The sequence below is a fragment of the Clupea harengus genome, chromosome 26, assembly GCF_900700415.2.
Source record: "Clupea harengus chromosome 26, Ch_v2.0.2, whole genome shotgun sequence".
NCBI classification, from domain to species: domain Eukaryota; kingdom Metazoa; phylum Chordata; class Actinopteri; order Clupeiformes; family Clupeidae; genus Clupea; species Clupea harengus.
Window position 1 is genome coordinate 8,389,129 of NC_045177.1, and position 15,340 is coordinate 8,404,468.

General features: G+C 38.6%; 1 protein-coding gene across 1 annotated transcript in view; it reads right to left on the reverse strand.

Moving 5' to 3' along the window:
- Window positions 1-14,891, reverse strand: part of LOC105905690 (integrin alpha-L-like) — a 75,749-nt gene extending 60,858 nt beyond the window's left edge. The window contains exons 1-2 of the mRNA XM_031564084.2: window positions 14,579-14,891; window positions 4,391-4,511 (exon numbers count right to left, since the gene is read on the reverse strand). Of these exons, the coding sequence (XP_031419944.1) occupies window positions 4,391-4,511; window positions 14,579-14,624 (167 nt within the window). The 5' untranslated portion in view covers window positions 14,625-14,891. The remainder of the gene's footprint in view (window positions 1-4,390; window positions 4,512-14,578) is intronic.
- Window positions 14,892-15,340: the final 449 nt, after the last annotated feature.

Below are 15,340 nucleotides of genomic sequence, written 5' to 3' on the forward strand. Positions count from 1 at the left end.
CATATAATATTAGATGGCAAAATGTTGTTGATATTTGAGTTCAACAGCCAATCAAATTACACCCCCTTGTATGCTGGGATAGTGTATGGCTTGGTCTGGGTCACTTTGTTTGTTCTCCATTTATTTATCCAGGACCAGGACTGTTTACAAGTATTTTTGAGCACACACAGAACAGACAACCAGAGGATTGCAAGGAGCAATTTTCTTAATTTCAAAAAGTGTACTGGATTAGAATTGCGGACTATGCCTTTAAAAAGTCTTAAAAGGTCTTTATCGTACTCACAGAACGTAGTGCATGGCTCCATGTGTGTTTGTCACAGATTTCATATGTTCTTCATCATCCAGTTTTTTAAAGGCTTTGTTGTCCTGGTAGTCTTTAAATGTGAAAACTATTCTGGATACTGAGGAAAACTGAACTGCTGCAAACTAATAGAGCAAACAAACAAACAATAAAACAAACTAGATTTGCATCTCCTGAAGGAAATATCAGTGCATGGCAAGCAAGAAATTTCAAATACATATGAAATAAAAGATTAGAACATTTAAACAATTCAATACATGCAGAGGAAGGCAAAGAGGAAGAGGAGAAAGAGGTGTGTAAAGACTGAAAGAGGAGTAATTTAGGTTTATTAAAGAGAGTGAGAGAGAATAGTGTCTTTGATAAAGACAAACACAGGGAAAAAATAAAAATAGATAGATAAAGAGAGAGAGAGAGAGAGAGAGAGAGAGAGAGAGAAAGACAGAGAAGCATGGATTGAAACATGAAATATGAAGAATTATACTTTTTAATTAACCTTGACACACAAAGATGTACATTAAAAGGAATGCAATTTATTTGTGTCCGACAAACTCTGTCACTATGGCAGACACAGGACTAAACAACACCATTCCCTAACCCCAATATATGCACCCTTACACCCCTTTCATACCACGGTTCTACCAGGATCCACCACAGTTAGGTGAAAGGTGAAAGGTTTTGCAACACATCTTATTTAGTGGTTATATGATACATTACCATAGGAACTTAATAGTTGGTTTACATTCAAGCGTTTACATGGACATCTAACAGCACTAACAGTCAGCCAAAGCCTATTAGGCATATTACTGTACTGCATAGGCTGATTCCAGCTGAACAGTGATGCCATTCTAGATGCCCCTACATAGATCTTTCTGGAGTTAATGGCCACAATGCCTTCTCTACAGAGCCACAAGAAGCTGAAAGAGTGCTGTAGAGTGCTCCCATGTCTGACATAGACACAAGTGCACAAAGACTGCATTAAACATTGTAAATTATTGTAATGATTAAGGAGAAACAATCCAATTTCAAATCAAATATAGCCTAAAAGAGTGTTTGTGAGACTGAGACAGTATAGTGTCTTTGAGAAAGATAGAAGTAGGGAGAACAAAATAAAGGAAGAAAGAAAAATAGATAGGTGGATAAAGTGAGTGAGTGAAAGAGAGAGAAAGACAAAATATTAAAGACATGGAATAGAGAAGAGAGAGTGAGTGAGTGACTGAATAAAAGAGAGAGAAAGACAAAGAAATTAAGATTGAGATTGAGTGTTAGATTTTAAAACAGAGAACAAGAGAAAGGAATATAGAGACTGTGATTAATGGTAGTGATAGAGTGATAGGGTGATAATGATACCGTGATTGAAAGAGAGAGTGAATGAAATAAAGAAAAAAAAGATGAGGAAGTTACATATTAAAGCAGCAATAAGGAGTTCTGTTCCAAAACTAGCATGCTAACTACCTAAAAGGCATGCAAAAACCTTGCAAACACCACCAACAACCTGAGTTGGCACTGATATAAGCTTGCCAACACACATATGCTGTCATGAATTTGAGGATGATACCAATACTAGTTGCCTATAAAACCATACCTCAAATAGTGTCAAATTGTTGCATAGTGTTCCTTTAATAACAGATAGACACATAAGGACATTTTGACTAATTTAGTATAAAGTGTAGAAAAATGAAAATAGCCTGTCATTTATGAGAAGTTTTGAATGAATTATTCCCAGTAAATTGTTTAGAATAATAGTAAGAAAAGAAGAAGCAGCAACCAAGGAAGAACAATACAGTGCATTGTTTTGCATACACTGGAATAAACAATACAAATATTTTGTAATTATTTTGTAGGTTAGAAACAACTGAAGCAACAATTTGCATCCCAGGGAGTTCTTAATTACACACAAACAACCATAAATCATAAAATAAGTTTAAAATGAGAGCTTACTTGTATTGAGGTGTTACTCATGCTCTTCATGATGGTTTTGATGAATTCTTTACTTTTTACAAAGTCTTCGTTCTTCATGCTAAAGGATCCATCAATAAGGAATACTAGATCTACATTCTGCTTTGTGCACTCTGAAAATGCATTGGTTTAAAAAGGAACAGAGATGTGAATACAGCACATCAAGTAGGCTACACCTACAAGCGCCTTGAGAAAATGGTATTGTTTTGGTGCTTTATAAATAAAATTGAATAAAATTGTAAAAATAGTATAGTTCTTGTGACACATGCATGATATGGTTGCACAGACACCCTAATTGGGACAAGGCCGACATACAGATAAACAGGCAGTCAGACAGAGATAACTACACAGGCTGACAAAGACAGATCAATCGACAAACCTTCAGAATTGGCCTCTGCAGCACTTGGCAGCGGAACAGATTTGCAGTCTGGACTTGTGTCGTCACATATGAAGACCCCTCCAGTTCCATTTCTTTGAAGCGGTGCACTAACAACAAACCTGTGGATGGAACAAGGTTTTTGTAAAACTTGCTAAAATAGTCGATTTTCATTGATGACCTTGATAAAGTATCTACTGTCTGTGTATCTGGGTGCAATGACATGGATTACAAATTAAACTACCAATCCACCCTGTACTTGAAGTACTCCTAATTTCTTACTTTTATTTAGAAGTTGCTGCTTCATTAAAGCTGCTTTATTAAAGCTCATTATATAATCAAAAATGTAACTGAAACAAAGTGAGTGAAAGACATTTGCAAATGCTCATGTAATTAAGTGAGTGTATAAGTGTGGTAGATCTAAGATGAGTGGTCAGTCAACACACAGCACAGAGACATTCAGTAGAGAAGAAGGAGACTGAAAAGGCCCCATGTCACTCTCTGCATCTCACATATTACAAGTGAATCTGCCTATTTTGTGATGGACCCCCAACAGAGGAAGTAGGCATAGTTAATAGGATTTTTTTTATGATCGTGGAATTAATAGTGACAGCAGTAGGCCTAATTCTAGTATGTTAGAAGTGTTAATAGATAGATAGCCTTTTAATAGATAGATAGCCAGAATTTGTTCCAAGCTGCAGGACTCACAAAATGGATAAAATGGTCATGTATGATGCTCATTTATTAAGAAACTGTAGAAAATTACAGTAAATAACTGTAAAGAAACTGTATAGAAACTCAAGAACTGTATAGAAACTGTAGTTAATTACTGTAAATTAATCCACAGTCATTTTCTACAGTTTCTTTAGTCATTGAAGAAAACAGACACAGGCCTATCTCTGTAGAGATCCTTTCCATGTTATCAGACACATTATGAGCCTCGAAAACAGGCAGTTTAGAGTGATGCGATGACTTGCCCCATAGGATTACATTGTATTGCCATTTTGAAGATGCTGGTTATAGCTCATTACTAGACTGGTCCAGGTTACAAAATATTGGAGTTTTTAACGCGGTCTGCTTAGAGCCCAAGGATTGCTGCCTGCGGCTATTTATTTATTTATGATAATATATACCCAGGCCTGTGCATGCACAGGCGGTCTGCAGTGCTGTGAAAAAGTATTTGCCCCCTTCCCGATTTCTTCTACTTTTGCTTATTTGTCACATTTCAGATGATCCCACTAATTGTAACATAAGACAAAGACAATGTGAGTAAACGCAAAATGCAGCTTTTAAATGATCATTTCATGTATTGAATGTAAAGAGTTATTCAAAACCTATATCACTGATAGAGAAATGTAATGAGTATTAATGGGGGTTTGTACATGTTATGCCTGACAGCTTATGACCTTAGACAGCATAATGTAGTGTGACTATGAATATCTTTAGAGAGAACCTAAGGTTTAAACAATGGCCTTTCAATGTTCATTGTATGAATGTGCATTTCTAAATACAATATTTCAAGAATATAAGTAAGAAATTATGGAAAACAACAACTAACCTCATCTTTATAATAATTTGTTAGTGATTCAGTGGCCTAAATGCCGAGTCACAAATCCAATCAACCCACCCATTCTGTGACCTCTAATTATTAGATCATGAATGTTCATAAAGGATTGTACTCGACTAGTATTAACGTATTTCATGTAGGCCATTTCTCACAGTTCTGTATTGTACGGTTATATAATGGAGTCACTTACCGTTTCTCTGTCCCAGACTGAAAGTGCAATGCCTTGTATCCAAAGAAGTCTTCATGGGGTCCTGATCCATTGTAAATCTTAGGTCCTGCAACGTCTATGTTAAAGGCCATAGAATAGGACACTGTTGGGAAAAGACAATACAGTTTTTAACCTGAATGTTCTTTTTGTTTTGTTTTATAACTTTTATATTTTTAGGGATGGTCTGACTTGATTTGAGAGCCGCATTTGTCCCGAGGGCTGCCAGCTGAATAAGCCAGCATTAAGGTGTACTTGGCAGCCATCTCTGCATGTCATTTTGGCTTCATTTTGGCTTCACTGTGACACTATGGGCCATCACCCCCTAGTGCCTAACCTATTGTTTTCATCCCATATTTCATGGGCGGTGATTTCTCCATTCTCTCAAAAGTCTTATTTCTCTGTGTCCAATTTCATATCTATAGCCATAGCTGTGTGGTAGCCATAATTTACTGACTGATTTGCTGTATACTTTATCAAGTGCAACTCAATTAAACTGTTTTTAATTGTACCATGTCGCTTTTATGTTTTTACACATGAGACAAAAGATAGAGGACAGAGCACCCAGTAATGTTGGTGACAATGATCGGACCACATGTAGATAATGCAAATACGTTCACAGGAAAGACCACTCTCAGTCAAACAGGACCTGAGACTGAGGGGATGATGTGAATACGTGCAGACTTGCAGACTGACATTATAGCTTGATAGTTCACAAGAATTGTGCACTTTGTGATAAAAGCGTGAAATTTGGTACACATATAGCCAAAGACAGTCCAAAACAATTAATTCATTATAAAAGTTATTTTTGCCATATATTGGGAGTTCCTTCATGTATAACACAAATAAGTCATTCAAATTTTAAGATGGTTGTTATTTTTCAAAACGGCAGCTGGGACTGGTTTAAAGTTAGTAATTGCAACAAAGTTGCATAGATACTATATGATATACAGGATCATAACATCAAATCACACTTTTTTCATGTTGCTGAATTCAGATGGTAACTCTAACATTGAGCCTTCTAGAAAGTTTCCTTTTGTTTTATAAGACAATATAGGCGAAATTAGGTCTATACGTGAAAATATTAACTGTCCAAATATATGGTCTATCATGGAAAAGTCAGCAATCGCCCTCACAGTAACAGAGAGCTGTGCAGTCTAGGGGAGCTTTTTTGCACTTGCCAATCTTAACACAGCCCTTCTTACATTTACAGGAGACAAGTTCATAGCTGTACTGCCCTGGTAGGCATGTCCAGAATGGTTCATAATGACTCTCAGATGTCTTTGACCAGCCCCATTTACAGGGTGAGGGTAGCACTGGTGTAGATACCAACATCTGACCCCACACATGGCCTCTCTGGTAGACTGCCTGCTTAACATACTCCTTTAGGGCAGCCTTTGTTGGGAAGGATTGACTGCACATTGTGCCGTTTCGCAAATAATTTCCTTCTAGCATGGTCTATTTCTGTGGATGTGCTGGTTCAGTCATAGGACAGGAAGATAAACCTTTCTATTGTGGCCATTACCTCCTCTGGAATGTCATGTGGGGCTGAACATAGCTAACAGGGCATTTGTAAGCTCTAGAAAGACAGCCCACACAGCCCACGCAGTCTTTATCCCATGCCCAGCAAAGCTTGCAGCAAGTCGGCAAGTCTGCCAGTCTGCTTAAGGCTGGGAAGGTTTGGTCATGCTTTTGCCAACAAAGAATTGGATCCTTATCTATGATGTGAATTAGGGATGCACCGATACCACTTTTTTACAAACCGATACGAGTACGAGTATTTTTATTTTATTTTAAATTTGCTGCATAGTTAACAACACAGTCTGCTTAACAAAAAGTGAAGAGAACTATTACTGAATTAGCACAAGAGCACATTTCAGTTACAAAAGGATTAAAAGAGTCTCCTGCTCAAGTACACAAACAATCACTTAACCTATGTGGCACTGTAAGTCTTTCTCTCTACCTATCTCTCTCTGTGTGTGCGTGCGCGTTTTTTTCTTTTGCAAGACGCCAGTTAAGATTGGTTGCTTCGGTCTTGCGCCACTAGCATCAGTGAACTCTGTGTACTTAGCACTATGGTGCGTCTTCAGATGTTTAATCAAATTGCTTGTGTTAAACAAAGTACTTTTCTCTCCACACCGTAGCAGCAGTGGTGGAATGTAACGAAGTATTTTTACTTCGTTACTTTACTTAAGTACATTTTTACGTATCTGTACTTTACTTAAGTAAAAATAATAGTGCATACTTTTTACTTTTACTCCATTACATTTTTTAGCTATTATCTATACTTTTACTCTGCTACATTTCTACAATATGTGCTGTTACTCGTTACATTTTATGAACATAGTTTCGCCAAAATGTTGCCTACACAAAACTATGGATTGCGTTGCTGTTTTGGAAGTTTAAACCAATCAGGTGGCTCTATCAACTCCAACGATATCAGAGTGCGCGTTTGGCAGCAGCACTAGCGGTAGCTTTGCCTGTTATAGTTGAACATTCAGCCTAACTACTGCCTATTCAACATGGTCGGCCTGAACTGAGCCCTCTGATATGAGCCACCCATGGCCCATAAAAAATATGTTCGAGTTCAAAGGCCCCAAGAATGACTCCTGGAGGTTTCAATGCGTTTCCTGTCTCCCTCAAAAAAAGGAGTTGCTAGCCTTCAATAATTCGCCCTCAAATTTAAAGTAGCATATCGAGGTAAGCAGTGATTGCTATGCTAAGTTAATGTCCCTGACTATATGTATTTAATTCGTTTACTGACATGATATTATAATGTTATCTAGCGAAATGCATGTTGACATACAGCAATAGCATAAAAAAAACATGATTGGACCTTCATTATATATTTAACGTTGTGGTAAGATAAAGCTGGTAGGTTAGCTATGTCAAGCTAGCGTGCCTTGTTCTGTCCAGTTTTATAATCACATTTGTTTTTCATGTTCCATGTTTCCCTTTTTTACACGTTTACAATTAAATAAAAGATTTAAAGATATCACATGGTGTCTTTATTGGTTTGGCTTAATGGTATTAACTTTGCAAATAACCCCTGGTAGATAACTTGTCATCCGCAGAATTGTAAGATATAGTGTGAACAGTATTACAGATGGTAGGCACAATAAGTACACCAACCTTTTCAATTAACAAATGTTGTTGCTTATAATTATTACTAGTAGTGACATCTGTTGAGGCATTTATTACCAGTAGCTATTTCTTTATCAAAATGGCACAGCCTAGACATTGAGAGACAACCCATTGCGTGAGTACTTTTACTTTTAATACTTAAAGTAAATTTAAAAGTAAGTACTTTTTACTTTTACTTAAGTAAGATTGTTGATGTAGTACTTTTACTTTTACTTTTACTTTTATCTTCCTGGGTACTTGTACTTTTACTTAAGTACTAAACGTCAGTACTTCCTCCACCACTGCGTAGCAGTGCAGATCTTACACTGTGCCTTACTCCTGTCGTCGTAATTTATCTTAAAATGAGGCCAAATCGCCGTTAAGGCAGCACAACGGAATTGCTAATCGCTAACGAGATGCTAGCGGCTAAATTTAGCGAAACCTGTATACTGAAATACGTTGACACTATGACAAACTTCCCTAACACAGTCAAACATCAAGCAAGTGCAACACAAAACAAAACAAGACGGCAAATAAGCTACTTACTAGTCCGGCAGAGAGTGGTAGGACAACAAATCACATTTTGTGTCCGCATAGCCCGACCACTTTGATGCAGTGAAATACTGTTGAGTGGTTTCGGTGCTTGGTATCGGCAATTCAAAAACGAGTATGAGTATTTTAACGAAGTATCGGCCCGATATCCGATACTGGTATCGGTATCAGTGCATCCCTAATGTGAATACGTGCAGACTGACATTGGTAACACGTCTAAGCACTGAAAAACAGCACTTATCAGCAGAACAGCAGCATCAGAAACTAAACAGGCAGAGCAAATCCTATTGGAAAGCCATGCGTTATATTGCTCATTATAACACAAGGGTATCTTTTACAACCAAGGGAAACTCAGAACATCAGATATTTCTTCCATAGAGGGAAACACTGCCGCATGTGCCACCTTACGAAATTTCTCACACTGAATATATATAAAAAAAGAAAACCAGCTATTTAATACATTGCTGATAAATGATTGATTGGTTGATAGAATGGTCATTCACAATGAATGGGGTGTATTTGATCTAAAAACAGGAACTTGAATATTCTTTAGAGCAGCCACTGAATTGAAAGAGGTGAGGCGAAGCACACAGTGAAGGAGAACTGCTGAAACCTCACAGGAGGGGAAAGGCTTTATGTTCGAGTTGAAAATCACAAAAATGAGGATAGATAACAAATGCCAGCATGAATCAAGATGCAAGAAAACAGGAAGAGCACATGGCAATAAAATAACTAGTGTATAGAAATGACATTGGGAACAGTGCTGTAAGAAGCATGACATAGGAAACATCCTAGTGTTTTGTCTTGACAGGTTACTAAAAAAAAGGTGAGCACATTTCTCATGTTTTGCACATTAAATAGAAAAGGGCCTTTAGCTTTATCTTGAAGGCAGTGATACGGTTAAGTCTTATGCTTGGATATTTAACTCCATTAAAATCTATGATAAACTGTACTGATACTGTATTGATATATTGGCAGCTCTTTATGAAAGCATAAACACACCTGCGCCGATGTTTAACATCAGGCCTATGCAGGGCCACTTTTCAGCCCGGGAATTTCAGGCCCAAGACCGGCCCACTTTTTCCATGGTAGTGGAAATTGGATAAATGAAGCAACAGTTCAGCTCTTACTATCCTGTAGTTTTCTCTTTATTAATACCATGGTTCAACAAATAATGTAAAGGTTAAATAATAATCCATTTAAGCTGAGAAGTTAACAAAAAATATTCCACTATTCCACAAGGATAGGTTGATAAATTAACAAAAGCAGAAATAAATAAATAAATCATTTGAAACGTATCCCACTCTTCAACAAAGAGGCATATTGAACTAATGTTTACAGTTCAACTCACAGTACAGTATACAGTTACATTGCGAATAGCACCAACAGCATCTACAGCTTCAGTAACCGCCTAAGCAGTGCACTGGTTCAGCCACTTTATCTATAACTGTGTCGTTGCTTATAGACATGAGGATTTCCTTCTCTGTGCACATTAACATGAAAGCCTCCAAGTTGTCCTGACTCAATGAGCTTCGTAGCCTATTCTTCACAAATGTTAAGGTTGAGAAGCTTCTCTCACATGCAACCTGTGTGATGGACAAAGTCAACAGAAACTTATATGCTAACCCAATGACATGATAAGCATCTGTGAGGAGGTTGTACTGTGAGAGTATTAAATGGACACAAATGGCACAGTTTTTGCAGGAGGAACAGGTCCTGCTTTCAAGCTCCATCTCTGGTAATATTTTGCTTGCGAATCAGTGTTAATTTTGGCAGCTATTTTAGATTTAGTCTTAGTCGTAGTCTTTAGACGAAAATGCATATTAGTTTTAGTCACTTTTAGTCATTTTTATCCTCCTTAGTTTTAGTCTAGTTTTCGTCGACGAAAACTCAGAACATTTTAGTCTAGTTTTAGTCGACGAAGTCTCATTACATTTTAGTCTAGTTTTAGTCACATTTAAAAGTCCATCTTATAGCCACATTAAACTCCTTTACTTCCCTTCTCAGGCGCGGGGACCCCTTGTGTTGTGTCTACAACTGCATAATAGTCAAGCTTGCAGTACTTAAACTGTGGATGCAATTAGCCTCTAAAATACAGATCTCCTAGTATATGCCTACAGCTGAATTCCAATGAATTCAACGTAAATAATAATTTGAAGGCAATACTTAATTAACAGTATTATCATTAAAATATAAGAGAATATCAAGTCTAGATTTTGAAGATTCAAATGATGTGATAACACAATACAACTACTATGCCTACCTGGCCTTAGTTAAATCAACCACATATCCTCGATATGAATTGCTGTGCAATCTGATAACCAACATATTTAGCTAGACAGATAGTTTGAGAGTTGAAAGTAATGCCAATGATAATAACAATTGCATAAAAAGACAAGGATATGTAACCCAATCACGTATTCATTTATTTTTTCTTGATTAATGTCATGCGTGGCCTTTCCTATAGTCCATTCTGCAATGCGTTTACTAGCTAGTTATCCATAGCTAGTATAACTTAGCTAGCAATCGATAGCTAGTATAACTTAGCTATGCTACCTCATAGTTAGCTAACGTTAGCTAGCTAAGCGTTTTGGAACTCATTTGCCAAGCCAAACGGGAGGTTTCAGTCGAAAATGACTAGCTAGTTGTACAAGCTGACACAACATATACACTCGACTGCCCTTTTGAAGTTAACTTAACGTTGGCTAATATATTCTAATAACTAGTTAACATTAGCTAATTATCATTGACAGTTACTAGCTCATTTACCTTGGCATAAATAGCAGGGTTGTCTTGTGCGCTTTCAGGTGCCTCTTGTTGTGTTCTTCCCACCTATTTTGAAGCCACAAGGTTTCTCTCCGGTTAATGCGGTGCATTGTGTTTTATTTTCTGTCAAGTTATAATTAAAGACTGTCCAGATATCTATTCTTATTTTTCTTCCAGTACCGAGTGCTTGAACTTCAGCCATCATAACGTCTGTTAGGGCGTCACTTGCATGTCGGGGCATCTCAGGGAGTTGAGGAGGGATAGATACAGGACCGGGCAACATTCAACCAATGATGTGCATACAAGTTTAGAAAAAAAAAACAATTGTGACTTAGTCAACCACCAACATTTTCGTCTCGTCTCGTCTCGTCAACGAAAGTTAAAATAGATTTAGTCATAGTTTTTATTTATAAAGATCCGTTTTCGTCACGTCTTAGTCTCGTCTTAGTCCCGGGAAAAAGGTCGTTAACGAATATTTTTCGTCATAGTTTTCGTCAACGAAATTAACACTGTTGCGAATAGGTTGACAACGCTACAACGATATTAACCAACGCTACAACGTTAGCCTAATAGTTACGTTGCTAATCATTAGGCCTATGTCTCTCTTTACCAGTTGTCACTTGTGTTTGTCCTCTTGAAAATAAATCGGTAAGCTTGGCACATTTGGCAGCATCCTCCTCCAATGCCTTTCTTTTTTTCAATCTGGCTTTTTCAGCCCCTCTTCCTCCCATCCATCCTCTCTGACACGTATCGTTGGGGTAGGGCCGGCCCAGCTATCGGTAGTCTGAGAAAACTTTTAGGAAAAGACGGGCTATGAACCCAACCAACTATATTTGGGAGGGGAGAACTCCCTCGCATGGTACAACATATGCAGAGGCTGCGGTGTCAGAATGCGGAACGTGTGTAGATTACTTTAAAGCAGCTTGCACACTGCCCCAACAAACACCAACATTCTCCAACTAAAGCCAACATTCTAAAGTTGGCAGTTGTTGGCAGTAGTTGGTACCTGTCTTTAGAATGTCCAGTAAACCAACTGCCAGCTCCACACTGCTCAGACAGTAACAGACTTTTTCCAACTAGCTACTTATTTTTTCAATTGTGTGTTAAATTATTTTAAGATGGATGAGGTTGATACCTAGATTAACGTTTGCTTATCAAAACATATTTGGAAAACAAGTAATTTGTATAGAACATCGGTTCCCAAACTGGGGGTACGCGAAGTGGTTCAGGGGGTACGCGGGGAGAAAATGTCCGCGATAACAGAAAACGGACGGAATTCGCAGAATGTACCGTTTGAAACAGAATTGCAACTTTCAGACGGAAACATCATTTTGTGCATCAAAATTGCCCAAATTCCCCTGTAATTTGTCCTGCAATGCTGTATTTCTTTCTTATAAACACAACAACGATCGCAACGATGAACAAGCATTAATTAGAAAACAAAACCACTGAGAAAATGTCACGTCTGTGCTGAACTCCGCTCCGGCCACGCCCCCCTATTCAACACCGACCTCCGTAGCCTGCCAAATGAATTCGCTCATCTTCCCAATCGCCTGCAAACAATGTTTTCTTAGTCTTCTGTTCTGTTGATGGCTGGCAAACAACAACCTTAGAAGGTTTGGGTCACTTGTGGCACATATTATTCACTCATTTTAAGCCATCAATCTACCTCTGGGTGAACAAAATGAGCCGAAACGGATTAAAACGGAATTGAAGTAAAAGGGGGGGGGGGGGGGGGGGGGCGTACGCAGCTGGAGATTAAATGTCTGAAGGGGTACGGGACTGTAAAAAGTTTGGGAACCACTGATATAGAACAATAGACCATTATACAGTCGTATGAAAAAGTTTGGGCACCCCTGATAATTTCCATTATTTTTGGATCAGCAACTTCTTTGTCATATATATAATACTTCATGGACAAAGTACTATTTCAACAGTTAAATAAGGTTTATTGGATAAACAGAAAATATGCCATATGCATCTTAACAAAATTAGACAGGTTCATACATTTGGACACCCACATCAATATTTACTACAGCCTCCTTTTGTAAAAATAACAGCCTCTAGACGCTTCCTATTGCCTCTGATGAGTGTCTGGTTTCTGGATGAAGGTATTTTGGACCATTCCTCCTTACAAAACATCTCCAGTTCAGTTAGGTTTGATGGCTGCCTAGCGTGGACAGCCCGCTTCAAGTCATCCCATAGATTTTCAATAATATTCAAGTCGGGACTGGGATGGCCATTCCAGGAGATTATACTTGTTCCACTGCATTCTGACCATCCTTTGCCTCCGATATTTTTCTTGTCCTGCCACTTCTGGCCTTAACAAGAATTGTGCCTGTGGCCTTCCATTTCTTGATTACATTCCTCACAGTGGAAACTGACAACTGAAACCTGTGGGATAACTTTTTGTAGCCCCTAAAACACAAAGCTAAACAATCTTTGTTTTCAGATCATTTGACAGTTGTTTTGAGGCCCCCATGATGCCACTTTTCAGAGGAGATTCAAAGAGAAGCACAACTTGCAATTGGCTCCCTTAAATACTTTTTCTAATGATTGGATGCACCTTTCTATAGAAATGAAGGCTTAACAAGCTAATCAGACTAATTATGTGTTGCAATTTTTCAGTATTGAGTAGCTACAGGTATTAAAATCAGCAAAATGATTAGGGTGCCTAAATATTTGCACAGCCTATTTTTCACATTTGATTTAATTTCACACAACTAAACACTGCTACACTAAATATCTTCGTCTGGAAAACACAGCAGTACTCAGTGTTAACTAGAAAATGAACAATATACCACTGTGATCTTTTTTTGGTGAAGACAGAGTAAATTATCATGCAGCCTCAGAGGGGTGCCAAAACTTTTTCATACAACAGTATGTAAAAGCAGGCGGCATGCATATTAATATTTCGAAAACCAACGCGGTATATGGAACGAAGTGGGAGTGGCCGATAGCTAACACAAGTGCAAACGTACTCCTGTAAAGTGTCACCGTAAACATTAATATTAATATTAATATTTAGAAACACGTTTTCTTGCCGTGTTAAGCGAGTCGTACAAGTTGAAAAAGACAAATATATGTCTTGAAAACCGTTCGTTTGGGGAAGATAATACATAACGTTAATCTATAAATAGACTTAGTATGTCGTTTTTTTTAACAAACTGGCTGATAACCACCATAACTTCGACATCCAAGAGAGCGCGAGGATGTTATGCACGCAAGTTTAGCCTAGTTGTCAAGGTAATGAGCTGTCGGAATGTTGGAGTTCGTTGGAAATCGCTCTACATTGGTCAGACATTCTCCAACTTTACCCGATCCGACTGAACATGTTGAACTCTTCCGACTATACCCGACTAACGCCAACATTCTCCAACTAACACCAACTGCCGGCCCACACTGACCCGACTGTTGGAGAATGTTGGCGTTAGTTGGAGAATGTTGGCGTTTGTCGGGGCAGTGTGGAAGCTGCTTAAGAGGAGATGGACTAACGTGACAAATGTCAAAAAATGTAATTCTCGAGCGGCCCAGAAGTGAAGCGGCCCACCGGGAACTCTCCCGATTCTCCTGAAAACCCATCCCGGGCCTGGGCCTATGAAACCTCTAATACTGGGCTGAAATGAACATATCATCGGGGGGAAATTAACTCCCTCACCCCTCCCTGCATGGCCAGCACTGAGAGCTGGACAAGAGTACTAAAGAAACACCATTGTAAAACCAGCCACCTACCTGCTGCCCACAAAACCACAAGATGGAGAGATCTCAACACAGCCATCCTCCTGAAAGCCCTCACCACTGGATTCACAGAGAGCGGGCGAACGCTGCCCACCAAGTTCCAATGTGCTTCCTCAAGAGTCTTGTGTTTTAATGACCGTTACACAGTTCACAGTTCATTGTTAATTCCTAACCTATTAATATAATTTCCTCTTCCCTTTCCTTTCTCCACCTTCTTCTGAAAAACAACCTGTACAAGTGTTTAACCGTTGCACTGCCACATATGCTACGGGGTTTCCTTAAAAATGACCAAATACCGTCTTTTCTGTGCTGTTGTGTTGATGGGTAAAATAAGTATCCATTTTGGCTTTGCTGCATAGTTAGTCAATTGTGCTCATATCGCTGTGTAGTGTATTGATAGTGTGTATCTCAACAATAACATAAAAAACAGTTTTGTGTGTCTATTAGACATAAAGTCCTTATACTCACCCATACATGCATAAATGGGCATGCACCTCCCTACCTGCAAGAATGAATTACTCCCCAAACCCCACCTGCACCCTCAGGTCTTCAAACAGCTCGCTCCTCCGCGTCCCCAAAACAAAGCTCCGCACCATGGGCGACCGGGCCTTTTGCTCGGCAGCGCCACGCTTATTGAACAGCCTCCCTGACCACCTAAGGGCAACGCAGACGCTGGACTCCTTTAAAGCTGGACTAAAAACATTTTTATTCAGGAAGGCATTTCTGGCCTTGTGTTAAATCGTATGTTAAAATGTT